The sequence below is a fragment of the Electrona antarctica genome (genome assembly GCF_951216825.1).
Source record: "Electrona antarctica genome assembly, chromosome: 14".
In the NCBI taxonomy this organism is placed as follows: Eukaryota; Metazoa; Chordata; class Actinopteri; order Myctophiformes; family Myctophidae; genus Electrona; species Electrona antarctica.
This window is the reverse complement of record NC_136795.1, coordinates 18,187,452-18,202,133: the sequence shown is the minus strand read 5'-3', so window position 1 is coordinate 18,202,133 and position 14,682 is coordinate 18,187,452. Positions and strand designations below refer to the sequence as shown.

The 14,682-nt window shown below is 41.9% G+C and overlaps 1 protein-coding gene across 2 annotated transcripts; it reads right to left on the bottom strand.

The window, feature by feature from the left end:
* Window positions 1–762: 762 nt before the first annotated feature.
* Window positions 763–14,155, bottom strand: LOC306937666 (serine protease 27-like). 2 transcript variants are annotated; one of them, XM_079521562.1, is made up of 6 exons: window positions 13,539–14,155; window positions 6,910–6,930; window positions 3,818–4,025; window positions 2,695–2,960; window positions 1,741–1,838; window positions 763–1,316 (listed from the first exon to the last, which is right to left on the bottom strand). In XM_079521562.1, the coding sequence occupies exons 1-6, from the start codon at window positions 13,588–13,590 to the stop codon at window positions 945–947; spliced, it is 1,017 nt and encodes a 338-aa protein (XP_079377688.1). In that variant the 5' UTR covers window positions 13,591–14,155; the 3' UTR covers window positions 763–944. The 2 variants fall into 2 exon arrangements, with proteins under 2 accessions (XP_079377688.1, XP_079377689.1); XM_079521563.1 differs by lacking the exons at window positions 6,910–6,930; window positions 13,539–14,155 and adding an exon at window positions 5,817–6,014.
* Window positions 14,156–14,682: the final 527 nt, after the last annotated feature.

Here is a 14,682-nt window from a genome sequence, read left to right as displayed (position 1 = left end):
TTTATCCTTTTGACAGGTGTACAGTGCACATATAAGTTTGTGTATTTGTTGCTGTCAGGCAGAAACCAGCTATCTCCATTTTTCTACTTTTAATAAATCAGTGCTAATGGAGCACCGTCTGTGTGTTTTACAAATATTCAAGCAATGAAAAGTATTAAAAAGCGCTTCTGACTAAACCTATTCTCCATTGGATCCTCAAAACTGTAGGTCAAACCACCTAAAGGTGGCCTTACACTAGCCAATTTCTTTAATCTGAAATCTGATAGCACCACACACTACAGGATAATCGGAGCGGGGCAGAGCAAATATCAAACATTCTTGATGTTGATCGGGCCGATCCCGATAGCGCTTTGAGCGGTCGGGCACCCCCCGAGCGTCAAAAATGCCCGATTATCGGCTAGGCCACCTTAACTCCAACTTTGGAGAGTTGTTTTTCCATCATTGATTAGAATGACAATCTCTCCACAAGATCAAAAACCTCTTACCACCACTTGAGCTGTTTTCTTGTAAAGTCATGATAGTGTAAGGACACATTCAAGTATCTGACAACACTAGACCTATAAAGTTACAATACCAACTTTGATGAGGCAGTATTGTGTTGTTCTTAAAACATTGTTAATATTTTTGACATAGCTGTTTTTTGCCTGACAGCAGAGATATGCATTTCGTCAATAAAAAGGTCAATCATTCAATAAATAATTACATTTTAAATGGTTCAGTTAGACACAAACATTGGCAGAAGTTGAGAATAGTTATGTTTATTCATGATAGGTATACCAACAGTGCTGACAGATAGATGGGGACAATGCATGTAAAAGACAAGTCAATGACAAAAGAATTGATAAATAATTCTTAGTACATATCATTTTGCTTTTCATGTGTAATAAGTTTGTCCTTAAAGTACAGTCTACCTGCAGCAATCGAAAGATTATGAACCTCTCCAGTTAAAACCACTGCATTACAGACAAAACCAGCTGAACAAAGAGAAACAGGGCAGGGAGGAGGGAGAGGTGGATCCCATTTGCATTGCTGACAGCCACAGGATTGACAGCCGGGGTCATAGGAGTCGGATGAGTAACAACCACGCGAGGCATCCGGGTGGTAGGTCCTAGTGCGGCTGTAGGAAAACTTTGCGTAAGGGCGATCAGAAAGCTCCTGAAACGAGAGGTTTTTTGGAGGACCATGAAGGGAGGTCCGCCAGGAACATCCCCTATGCTCGCGTCAACGGTAATGGAGGCTGTATATTTCAGATTCAGAATTGCAACCTGAATCCAAGAATCATCAATTTTACACACCACCGGGCCACCACCTTTGACCTGTAGAGAAACAAAGAAAATCACAATGAACGATTGCGGAGAATCATTGACCTGGAATGGAAATTAAACAAAATGGTGTCTAGTAGGGACGATTAATAGCAGCGGTGCCCAATCATACTATAATGGCCAGTTCCTCCCCCTATAGGATATGTTCCAGTCCTTAATTATGACCAGAAACATATGACACCATATGAGTTTCCGTTTCAAATTTGCTGCAGAGCCATTATTCATCTAGGAAAATCCCAGTTCACCATGTTGGCAGATGGTATTGTATAGTGACCCCAACAAAAGACCAGTCTGTGAACTCGCTCCTGTAAGGGAGCTGGTTCTCTTGACATTGCCTGTTACGTGCCGTACTGGTGAGCAGCTGGAGGTGTGGGTTGGATCCCATGGAAATGCTATACAGTATATTGGATTTTCTTACCCCTTTGACATTTATACCAGTCATACAGACGTCGTCACCCGCAATGTTTCCACAAGTGTCCACTGCAATAGGCCGGAACTCCCTCAGAATGGATGGAGCTGAAAAGGAAAGAGATGCCATCATGCAAGTCATAAACATTGAATGAGGAGCTGGTCATTGGATTGCCCATACAAAACTATAGGGGTGTGACAATACAGTAACTGCATTGAAAAATCGATTTTAATTTCAATCAAAGTATATCGATATGAAAATAGCAACATATAGTTTGACCTTGTATCATATCGTATCATTTTGCAATGCAAATAATCGGTATCGAATTGTTTTGCAATGAAAATAATCGATTGTGTCAATACTAAGTACTTGAAAAGTAGAAAAAGAGGGGTTTAATTACTTTTCCATTCGATATCGTTAAGCTTGGTCTATCGATAAATGTGTTTATTCTCTGTGTTAGAATACAATGTCCATGTGGCAAATACATGGACATTGGATACATGGATAGATATACATGGATAGAGAATCACTGTGTGTACTTATTTATCCATAATAATAAATGTTTCCCTTAAAAAACCTGCACTATCCATTCCACACATTGCACACAGATTTAATTTCTTTGCTAAATAGTTACTGTATCAATTTTAAATTATCGGATCATATCGGGATGAATGAACCAATATTGTCCATGTATCGTATCGTCAACCATGTATCCCGAGTTTCCAAACTAAAGAATGTTTTGGAACAGCCTTGTAACATCTTTTCATCCAATAGTCCCATTCAAGATAACCGGTATACCTAAGTAATGCTCCGCCGCACAAAGGTGTAACATGACCAAAATAGCAAATCCGCAAGTTCGCAATGCGCCGCAGAGGTGGCGCGCTGTGGGCTTGCGGAGCAGCCGTTTGTGGTGTGCAACATAGTAGAATGACGAAGTAGGCCTATGAAACAGGCTTTACTTACCGCCTCCTGTCACGACATTAGCCCAACCAAGTGCAAAACACCTCATCCCTACGGGCAAAAATCTGCCAGACAGATCCAGGCAGACTGGTTGGAAGAAGTCATTGATCGTGGTTTTGACCACTTTGAGAAGTGCTGCATTGGTTCCAGCCTGGTTACTGAACCTAATGGCGGTCACGTTCAGTGTTACTTCATTTGGGTTGACGCCATTTTGCACCAAGCGGCCGACGGTCGCCGTCAATTCCCTTAAATCGACTGGACTTGGAAATCTATAGGGAGATAATGCAGAACATATAGGGTACCATAAAAAATGTTTAGTGAAAATAGCAGATCCACAAGCTCACGTGTCGCTTTGCGCCACTTTGTGAGCATGTAGATCTGCTATTTCACTACTTCTTAAACGTTTTATTTATATATTTATGGAAATTATTAATACTTTTCTGAAAAACTTATCAGTGGCTGAGCAGTGCTCAAAACTTGTTCAAGGACCCACAAAATTATAGGCCTATGTACTGTATTTGGCCACCGACCAATCTCAAAATATTTTGTTCCAGGCACCACCAGATGCAAAGATTTTCACAAATGTATATTTCAAAACAGCAAATAGAAAATCTAAAAGCTCATAGTGCGGCACAAAGTGACGCGCAACGAGCTTGTATATCTGTTATGTTTGAATACCCAAAGTATGAAATAAAACTTTGAGAACCAATGTGCTATATATATATATATATATAGCTAAAATCTAAAATAACACAGATGTTTCCTCAATTGAATGGGTTAATACGCTTGGTGCATTTCAAAGTATAATTTAATCTTGAAAATTAGCCAACATTGACTACCGTAATTTATTCATTGAAATAATACATTTGTCACATTTTGCATAAATATTATGCAAAATATTACAAAGTAAGCCAGGAAAATGGTCTACAGTATGTTTATGTACGATATGTGGATGAAGTTGTCAGAAGATAACAACATTGACACCAGTATGGTCTTATTTTGTTGCATGATGGTATCCTGTAGTGAAAATTGTGATTTCAAATTTTCATTCTTTTTGAGACAGTTAGAAAATATGTGAATTTTTTTGCTTGAAAGGGGTTAATACACAACGAGAAGCATAAAATACCCTTCAAAGCAGTCTTTATCAGTCAAAACAAACTCTTCTGCCACCAAAGTACCACCGCACAGAAACCGTCCATTTCTTTGCAGGCTGACCATCCAGGGCCACGTGCCACTGTTCGTAACATCGTCTGGACGACCAAAACGTGGTTCTGTTTGAATCTGGTTGAGTTCAGGCTTCGAGTTGAAGGTTGGGTTGGGCTTACCGCAGATCCCTGAGAAAGAGAAAAGAGCTGCATTAGCACTGTCAGGAATAAAAAAAATGAGAACATAATAAAGTAAGAACGATAAGGGCAAAAAAGGATAGAAAATTTGTTTAAACTACACAACTCAAAATTGTTAAAAGGTTTACTGTTGCGGCTGCCCCACATTGAGCTCTGTTCTGATATTACATACAAAGAGATACCATCGCTATGATAACTATGATTTCTCTATCTCTCGCTGATCAAGCTCCACCTCTTCCCTCCCTGCCCCCCTCTCTCTCCTCTCTCCCTTTATCTGTCTCTATTTCTTACTGCTTGCTCTCCTTCTCTCTCACACCCTCCCTATAGTCCCTACCCCTCTCAATCCCCCATATCTCCCTCCCACGCCTCGTTGGTCGAGCTCTGTTCTGACATTTCACACAAAAACCATTGCCCAACCGTGGGAATTTGGCAGGAACACATGCGCAGACTGTGCACACACCAGACGCCACAAGGCGCGATTCATACTCCTATGAAAGAGAGGGAGAGAGAGAGAGAGAGACAGTGTTTCCACACCTAAGCGCAAAACGGCCGACAGCTGCGCACGTCTTACGCTGTCCGCAGCTTATTTTCCGAGTTTTTAGACAGCTGGTGGATGGAAATTAAGCTCCACCTCCGCGGCCGCGGAAGTCGTCCGCGGAGGAGAGCGTTTCCGGGAATCTGGCCGTCGCGCAAGTCGTCCGCGGAGGTGGAGCTTAATTTCCATCCACCAGCTGTCTAAAAACCCGGAAAAAGAAGCTGCGCACAGCCGAGAACGTGCACGGCTCTTTAGTAAGTCTGGCAGCACCTAGTGAGAGAGAGAGTGAGAGAGAGAGAGAGAGCACATCTCGCTCGTTCACAAAGCCTTCACCAATTAAGTTCACCATTCTGTTGCTACAGCTACAATGATACAAAAAATTTAATAGTGAAAAGGAATTAAGCCTATAGCATAGCCTAAAATAGCCTGTTTCAGACAGACATGACAAATAAAACCAGCAGAACAAAATATGACAGCTAAATTCCAACTGAACCAGTCAATAGATTGCAGCCCAATAAGTATGTGAAATCGTTCATTACACCAGCTTCTGCTAAATTAGCTGTTTTATTGTAAAATATTCGAGTTGGTATGTTTGTAGCTCTGGTCCATAGCCTTCTACTGCTTCTACGATTCTGCCTTGCAGTATAAGGCTATGGGACTTTCAGTTTTAAATCTCAAATCGAAATCAGACCAGCCTCTCTTTAGTGGAAATCTTACGAACGTTTGACCTACTCACCAATACAAAGACGGGTTGTGTCAATAGAAAGCCTACTTTCCTTAGTGGACGCACTCTGAGCCCCCCACCACACATATAAACGGTACTTTTTGGACAAAAGGGGATTTTGTTTCCACCTTGAAAAAAATACCTTTAGTTTTCCGCTGCGCCCTCTACTGATATTGCCCAGAGAACTGCCTCATAGAGAATATTTTTCCTCCGGCGAAAAAAAGTCCCTTTCTTGCCAAAAAGTACCGTTTATACGCGTGGTGGGGGGCTCAGAGTGCGTGAACTAAGGAAAGTAGGCTTTCTAATGTCACAACCCGCCTTTGTTTTGGTGAGTAGCAAAAACGTTATTTTAAAATACGCTAAAGAGGAGAGGAGAAGTCCCATAGCCTTATACTGCAGGGCAGAATCGTAGAAGCAGTAGAAGGCTATGGACCAGAGCTAGTATGTTTGTAGCTCCTGGCTTCTCTGTCCCCAAATCAACCGGCGGTGGGTGTGGACGTGTGGTGGTATAGGGCAGGCTTACCGAGGCGAGGTGAAGGGGAGAGCGCTTCCACATCTAGAGGAGAGAGAGGGAAGATCTTTGGTCTTTAGTTTGAATCACTTTGTTTTGCGTGATTTTACTTACCACAACAAAACACAACAGGAATCAGGACGAGGTGTACTGTAACTATAGGGTCAAAATTCAAATCACTAAACAGCTCTGTCCGTAGTGCCACTGCTGAATAACAGGTAGACCTAGAATGCCTGTGATCATTTAATTAACTTCGTAAATTTTCATGTATCATAGGCATAGAACGGTCGCTACTGTCCCTGGTTGAATTCAATTGTGTGCGGTTGAATTCTTTCTCTCCGGGCGAGGGGGGACTGGAATGATCGATGAACTGATTTTAGACGTCATCACCAATTGACAAGGGAAACACAAAAGTTTGGGTCACACAATTGGCAGGTGGTGTGATTAATTACCCAGCACCTATCGCAAGTCACCTGCCAATTGTGTGACCCAAACTTTTGTGTTTCCCTTGTCAATTGGTGATGACGTCTAAAATCAGTTCATCGATCATTCCAGTCCCCCCTCGCCCGGAGAGAAAGACGTCCGTGTGCATCTCTTGAAAAAGTGGAGATAATTTACTAAATACACGTTTTGTGCCAGAACTTTCACATGGATATAAAACTAGAGGACCATATTTCAATCCACGTTTTGGAATTATTTAATGGGTGAGTACAAACGGAGCATTTATCACATTCAGGCCGCACACAATTGAATTCAACCAGGGACAGTAGCGACTATGATACATGAAAATTTACGAAGTTAATTAAATGATCACAGGCATTCTAGGTCTAAATAACAGGCTACTGACACTGTCTGCGCAGGCAGGTGATTGTAAATTGGAAAATTAGACTGGAGCTGCTGCAAGACAACAAGCAATTGAGATAATAGGCTGGCTGTGGGCTGTGGCTATATTACTGTGTAAAACTGGTGTTTTGATACACACGCACGCACGCACACACACACCCGCACACACGCACACGCACACACACACACACACACACACACACACACACACACACACACACACACACACACACAATCTCTTGAAACATTAAAAGGGGCTTACCTCCCCTTTGTGCTTGAGAAGCTGAAAATTAAGTGGAAGGAAAAAGATTTATAAACAACCTGCAGATCAACATTGTTATGACATTATTTAATACTTTTGAATACAGTGCACTGGTTCCAGGTCTTGTATGAATGTAAACACTTGTTTGTGGGATTTGCATGAACAGAATCCTAGACGCCTTCTATCAAATTCCTAAATCTAACGGAAAACTGACACTTCACTGGCACGTTTCACATGTGGATAATAATGCTTAAAGGTGTCCTTGCCTTCAACTTCCTAATAGAACAAATACAAAAAGGCTTTAGTTTTGTTTAATACTCCTACCCAAAACCATAACTTTAATATGACTAGTTTTTTAAATGGATAAACCAGAAACATTTTGACGTCTCCAAAAGGGACAGTGTCCACCTTATTACAGAAATAAGGATCAGAACATCACAATATTTGGACAGGGTTATTCACATAAAGCAGCTCTCACATTTCCTGTTTGTGTTTCTGTATTCATTGCTGGATCCATTCACTCCTTCTGTCAACCACTTACCACAGCCTGTCCCCTCTAGACTCCAGAGCACTGTTTTTGTTATGGCTGTGGCACCAAACAGCAGTTTTGTACATGGCTCTCTTAAATTAATCTTCAGTCGGGGCGGTTGAGAGGCAGCTAATGGTATGTCTGAGAGGTGGTTGCCAGTACATATACCTCAACTTTTCCAGAGTGGTAATAGGCCCACTCAACCCCATTTGATTTGCACAAACCTCTCTTTGTCTACCTTTGTGTGTTAGGGTGGAAGCTGAGCCTTGCTGAAACTTGTAAGCGCAACACAAATACGTCAGTGTTATCACACTTGGCGACTCGTGTCTCTGCGAGGTGGATGGCATGTACAGTACACTGGACAAGAACTGCTACTGAAAATGTCTATGTGGAAGTTATGTTGATAGCTGTGCAGATCTGTTTTGGGCGTGAAAACCATGGTGATTTTAGTCAGGTGGTTCAAAAGATTTTTATACATTTGAAAAGTTGTGAAGTGGCGACATTCTACATAATGAGTACTGTAGAACGTACTTTAAGTACATTTTGATACCAATACTTTTGCACTTTTACTCAAGTACATTTTGAGTTCCGGACTACTTGTATTTCTATGTTCTATATTATAGTAGTAGCAGTATTGATACTTTTACTCAAGTAAATGTGATTTGAGATAAGGCTGGGATTAGAGACAACAAGGTCAGATGGTATATAGCACATCCACATCCTGGAGTCCACCTCTTCTTGATCACTCATTAAATCGATTAGGCTGTCCTTTCAATGGTTTTGGTTTCTTCTGCCAAGAACTGTGAGTCTCTACAGAGTGACTCTGGACCTGAACTGGTTATGTCATTGCAAAAAGACATAACCAGAAGTGCAGCTATGTTGCCACTGATTGTCAAGTACCTCCTGTGATTTGACAATTTTGTATCCCCTGAGATGTGTAGTTCCTGGTCGTCGGTCAAAAACCATCAAAAAACAAAAAAAATATTTTTCCTCTCCTGATCGGAGTGAAAAGATTATTTTGAGAACGCCTTCCGCATTGAAGTCCTTAACGTTTGAAAGCTCGATTCATTCTGCTAGACTCCCACTTCATATGGATTCATGTTAAATGTGTGTTTAAACTTAAATAAACCCTGGGCCTTAATATAAACTTGACCTTTGGCTCGGCACTTGGTCTTCCCTTTTTTCCAAACCAAAACCTCTTTGTCGAAAATAGACGATCTACAATGTTAAACACTTCGCAGCCGCATTGTGAGCTTGTAGATCTGCAATTTTCGGCTAATGGTTGTCCCAGAATAGGGAGTGGTCAAGCACTGCCAACCAACTGGAACCCCACAAGTCCAACCAGCGAACCTGGGGTGACAGGGCCTTCGCAGTGGCCGGCCCCTCACTGTGGAACTCACTCGCATGCAGCTCACATCATACAGTAGCTGGCCCCACCTTCGAAACGTTCAAAAGCACACTCAAAACCCACCTTTTCAGACTTGCTTTCCCTACATAATTCCCCACCCCCCACTTTTTGTTTTTCTACCTTAGTGTGTTATTATTGTCTCCACCAGGCCGAAGGCATGGGGAGAGAGTATGTTTTGCACTCCGTCCGTCCGTCCGTCCGTGTGTCCGTCCGTGTGTCCGTCCGTCCGTCCGTCCGTCCGTCTGTGATCAGCGAATCTCCGGCACCGTTAACCCGGTCGATGCCAAATTTTGCACACACACTCTCTGGATGCCAACGATGAACCTCTGCCCCAACATTTCCAGAACGGCCTGTTATAGCGCCACCAGGAGGCCGCTTTGTGCAAAACAAGTTTTTGGACAGTACACCTACAGATTTTGTCCAAACATCACGCAAATTGGTACAGTCTCTCTATGATGCACTGTGCTATGCAGATGGACCTGATCTACAGTATGATGCTCTGTGCTATGCAGATGGACCTGATCTACAGTATGATGCTCTGTGCTATGCAGATGGTCCTGATCTACAGTATGATGCTCTGTGCTATGCAGATGGACCTGATCTACAGTATGATGCTCTGTGCTATGCAGATGGACCTGATCTACAGTATGATGCTCTGTGCTATGCAGATGGACCTGATCTACAGTATGATGCACTGTGCTATGCAGATGGTCCTGATCTACAGTATGATGCACTGTGCTATGCAGATGGTCCTGATCTACAGTATGATGCACTGTGCTATGCAGATGGTCCTGATCTACAGTATGATGCACTGTGCTATGCAGATGGTCCTGATCTACAGTATGATGCTCTGTGCTATGCAGATGGACCTGATCTACCGTATGATGCACTGTGCTATGCAGATGGACCTGATCTACAGTATGATGCACTGTGCTATGCAGATGGTCCTGATCTACAGTATGATGCACTGTGCTATGCAGATGGTCCTGTTCTATCAGGTAACTCACTTGTCACCCCTATCATCTTGCTCAGGTGGTACAGCAGCTAACTCATCAAACAGCATATTCATTATGGACACATCTCTTTGGTTTAAAACGGCTGGAAGTCACTGAATGTTTGCTTTTTCCATGGTTGACTTGCCAGATACTCTTTGGGTGTCATTTGGGTTTGGGTGCTGCTCTAAGAAACCTCACGCCTCACGCAGATACGGGAAGTAAAGCAAAGTTGGCCTCTCTTGCTAATTTTCCTCTTGGCTAGACTGCATGCTCTTCCTGCCTTCCTTCTGCTTATGGTTCCTGGTTGCTGTTATGTGATGTTTGCTCCCACCACCACCCCAGCACCACCGGTGGGCTCTGTTATTTATGTTCCCTATGGGTTTTTTTTTATTGTATATCTATCTCCCTGCTCTTAATGTTTAATGATGGTGTTTGATTGTGCCGAGCAGGGAGAAAAATGTAGCAGAGCCGAACGCCAAGATACAATATTATATGCACACTTGTATTCTCATTCTGGGGAAAGCCTCATGCTTGAGCTTGCCATGATATCACATGGCTGTGATACAATGAGCAGGTTTTCATTTATTTATTATTTTTATTTATTATACAATAGAAAATCATCATTATTTCCAGAGTTACAAAGCAGACAATGTCCCTTTTGGAGAAGCCTACATCTTCACTGTTCTTGATTTTGGTGAGGACTCAAACATCAACCCTATATAAACATATTTTGTAGTACGTTTGTAATGCAACAATTTTCATGACATGGTTATGCTTTAAAGGAGCATTCAGTGATTTGGGTGATTTGAAAACCCCCCCGGTCCGGACCCGGTAACAAGATGTGCACATGCACGCACTACAGTGGGGGGGGGGGGGACAGGCCAACAGCACACCAAGGCCCCCGCTCGATCATGATTGGTGGAAGGCCCCTCTCTATCCTGATTGGATGAAGGCTGGGCCACCTATAGCCAAAAACAAAACCTAAGGTTTTTTGACCCCAGGGGTTAACTGGGGACAGGGAGGAACTCCTTATATGGTCAGCACACTCTATAGTAGGGAGGATTATCACAACAAAACAAAAAAATAAGTGATATTTGAATTAAGTGAAATCACTGAATATACCTTTAATTGTTCTGCCTCGGGTAGGGGGATCTACATATTTAGGGGGCTTTATTTTTATTTTTATCATGAACAACATTAAGCGCCACTGCAACAATAATCTTTCAGGAAGCTTTTTCGTTTCAACTTTAGTTCTGCTTTCTGGAATTGTTTGGGAAACTGCTCAACTTTTTTGTTTACCCGTTACCACAACCAAGCATATTGTTTCACATTTACACAGTATCACTTACTGCTTTCAATGTTTAGATTATTGTTTAGATTAGTTGCAACATGCACAGGATAATGTATGCACTAGCCGATTTGTTTACCTTGTAAAGCAGAATATATTTTTAATTTCATATTGCTCTGAAGCCTGCATGATGAACACAGTTATGCTATTGTGGTTAGAACCAGTAAGACGCCTTAGGGCCAAGGCGAGAAGCGACCGCAGGTCTGAAGCAAAGGCTGTGCAAACGACACAAAAATATACACTTCACGGAGTATAGACCACTTGGAATTATACAAATCGTTTGACGATTGGCACTAGTAAACTCTCAACTTTGTAGTTAGAATGAGAGTGAGTGTTGTAGATGTCGAATTGTTTCTGCATAAAATACATATTTAGAAGAGTAAATGAATTAAGCCTATAAGCTGTTTTTCGTATGAGAACCATGCACCTTTTTATAATAAAAACATTGTACATGCCATTGCACATTTATTTGTAAAGCTCAAATTTATAAATGTATTACTGAATAATACAAATGTAATAGACATTATTGTGTACTCATTGACTTAAGGCAAATGTTTTTCCTTTTTTCCTGAGAACAATGAGGAGTGCATCATCATCTAACTTTCTGCATTAATTCATGAATATTCACAGTGAATTGTCCTAATGCTTAATTTACAGTATTTGCATCAACCACTTTCACCATGGTGTCCCTATCGTGGGCATGATATAGGCCGGCTCAAAACAATTGACAATAACTATAAGATCCTAGCTCCTTCATACATTCAAGGCCATTCATAACCTCGCCCCCCCATACCTGTCTGACCTTGTCCACATCGACATTCCCTTCCCACCTGGTCTCTTATGTCTGCCACCTCCATCAAACTCAAAGTCCTTCCAGCCCGTCTGTCTACCATGGGGTCAAGAGCTTTCAGCCGCTCTGTACCTCATCTCTGGAACTCCCTCCCCCCTGATATTATAACCCTTTTCCCCCTTTTTTTTTGCTATATAGAGTATATTTGTATGTCTAATTGTTATGATGAATTGAACATGGTGGGCCCTATTGTAAACAAGTGTAATGCTTTATGGTGTCGTCCACAGTTTTGTCTTGAGTTGTGCTTGAAATGTACTGTAATTCTCCAATCTGTTAATAAATTCATCAATCAATCAATGGACTCAATCACCACATTCCAAACCCACCTCAAAACCCACTGGTTTAGGCAGGCATATGGCTGACCTCTGTCTTCTGCTGCAAGCTTTAATATATATATTAATTTTGCTTTTGTTTTTAACTGTGTTTGGTATTAACCGTTTTTAACTTGTTGTACGGTGACCTTGAGAGCCCTGAAAGGCGCCTTAGATATAATTTATTATTATTATTAATAACTTCCAAAACCTTTCTAAAATGTTCAAAATCCTTTCAGCTCACAATGCATCCCTACTGTATGCGTTCTAAGCATGGTTAAAGATGATTTAGGTTACTTTTATCAGTATTAATTAAAGCAGCACTATGTCGTTTGTGGTATCAGTGGCCACTTTGGACACACATTTCATAATTTTGTGGGACAAAATTATATATTTGTTAAAAAAGTTACATAGTGCTTTTCGTAACATTAGCTGTTGCTACATGTATATACAGTACTGTATAACATATACAGTACTGTATTGCTATAGTACTGTATATAGCAACATATCGATAGCCTCATAGCATAATTGCCTACGTATTCTTTTGGCCAAGTTAATATAATTTCTGCCTAACTCTACTCTCCAGCTACTCTCCACACTGCAGCTTCACTGTGCCTTATTGCCCATGTCCTCAGCCAAAAAGTGCTTTAAGTCAACGTAGGCAGAAATAATTTAGAATGTAAAGCATTCTTGCACATTGGCAATAAGGCAGGGTGAATCAGCAGAGTTAGGACAGTAGAGTTAGGCACATATAAATAAAGGCAGAATCGGCCTCAGGTCTAAATGAGTTATAATGCTAACTATTCTTTTGAATATAGTCTAAATTGAACACTTGATTTAGCCCTATTAGGGCTTGCAAACCTCGCACCTTTGGTATGCAAATTTGGGGGGTGTGCCATTTTGGCTGTGATGAGTCACTACTATACCTGGCCAACGGATAGGCATACAGTGGTGGAAAAAGTACTCAATTGTTTTACTTAAGTAAAAGTACCAATACTGCAATTTAGAACTACTCTGTTACAAGTAAAAGTATGGAATTGAAAATGCACTTGAGTAAAAGTACAAAAGTATCTGTATGCCTATCCGTTGGCCAGGTATAGTAGTGACTCATCACAGCCAAAATGGCGCACCCCCCGAATTTGCATACCAAAGGTGCGAGGTTTGCAAGCCCAGGCATTAGGTTCTTACCTTTTACCAGCAGGACGAATATCAAAGACACGTGATGCACTAGGAGACCCATGGTAACCAATGTATGGACGCAGGTTCCTCAAACAGATCTTGAGATCATTCCCTGCGGTAAATTGAACGATCTAAACGTTGAAACCAGTAAGTGGTACTGTATAAAGGAAAGGTGGGGGGGGTGGCCAAAAAACCTCTCTTTGATTGTACAGTATGGCCTTTGTCAGTTAGGGTGTATGTATGTATAACACAAGAAAAATGCAACAACGTCAGTGTCATCCCACTTGATGATGACAATTGTGTGTCTCTTGGCGAGGTGGGTGGCATTTAGCGCTAGATCTTGTTAACATTGTCACAGTGGTCAAAACACCACATCTTTCTTTTAGAGCAGTGCCCCAATCCCAAAGGACACCCAAAGAGTATCTGGCAACCAGAGAAAAGAAAACGTTCAGTGACTTAGCAGTTTCAAACTAAAGAGATGTGTCAATGGAGAATGTGTTGTTTCATGAGTTACCTGCTGGACCACTTGCTTACTTCTCTATGATGATGGCAGGAGGAGAAAACCCCCAAAGCTAACAGAGGCAAGATGGTTGGGCAAGATGGTTAGAGTCAACGGTGACAAGTGAGTTACCTGATAGGAGAGGACCATGAGCACACATCATAGACTTTTAAACTTTCAATGACGTCAATGTGGAAGCGTTCTAAAAAAAAAAAAAAAAAAGACTCCTATCTGGAGAGGAAAAAATAATCTATTGTTGTCTCCACCAGGCCGAAGGCATGGGGAGAGAGTATGTTTTGCACTCCGTCCGTCCGTCCGTGTGTGTGTCCGTCCGTCCGTCCGTCCGTCCGTCCGTCCGTCCGTCCGTCCTTCCGTCTGTGAACAGCTAATCTCCGGCACCGTTAACCCGGTCGATGCCAAATTTTGCACTCTCACTCCCTGGATGCCAACGATGAACCTCTGCCCCAATTTCCAGAACGGCCTGTTATAGCGCCACCAGGAGGCCGCTTTGTGCAAAACAAGTTTTTGGACAGTACACCTACAGATTTGGTCCAAACATCACGCAAATTGGTACACAGTCTCTCTAGAGCCATTCAACGAAACTGGTCTTTCAGATTTCTCAGACTCCATCCTGATTGGCTAAAATTGGCTTCC

What these genes read in the sequence shown, in the direction of transcription:
- LOC306937666 (XM_079521562.1), bottom strand. Translation starts at nt 13,590, where the DNA reads ATGGGTCTCCTAGTGCATCACGTGTCTTTGATATTCGTCCTGCTGGTA. An exon ending in ATTCGTCCTGCTGGTAAAAG is followed by an intron (nt 6,931 to 13,538) that starts GTAAGAACCTAA and finishes CTTAATTTTCAG; the next exon opens with CTTCTCAAGCACAAAGGGGA. An exon ending in TTCTCAAGCACAAAGGGGAG is followed by an intron (nt 4,026 to 6,909) that starts GTAAGCCCCTTT and finishes TCTCTTTCTCAG; the next exon opens with GGATCTGCGGTAAGCCCAAC.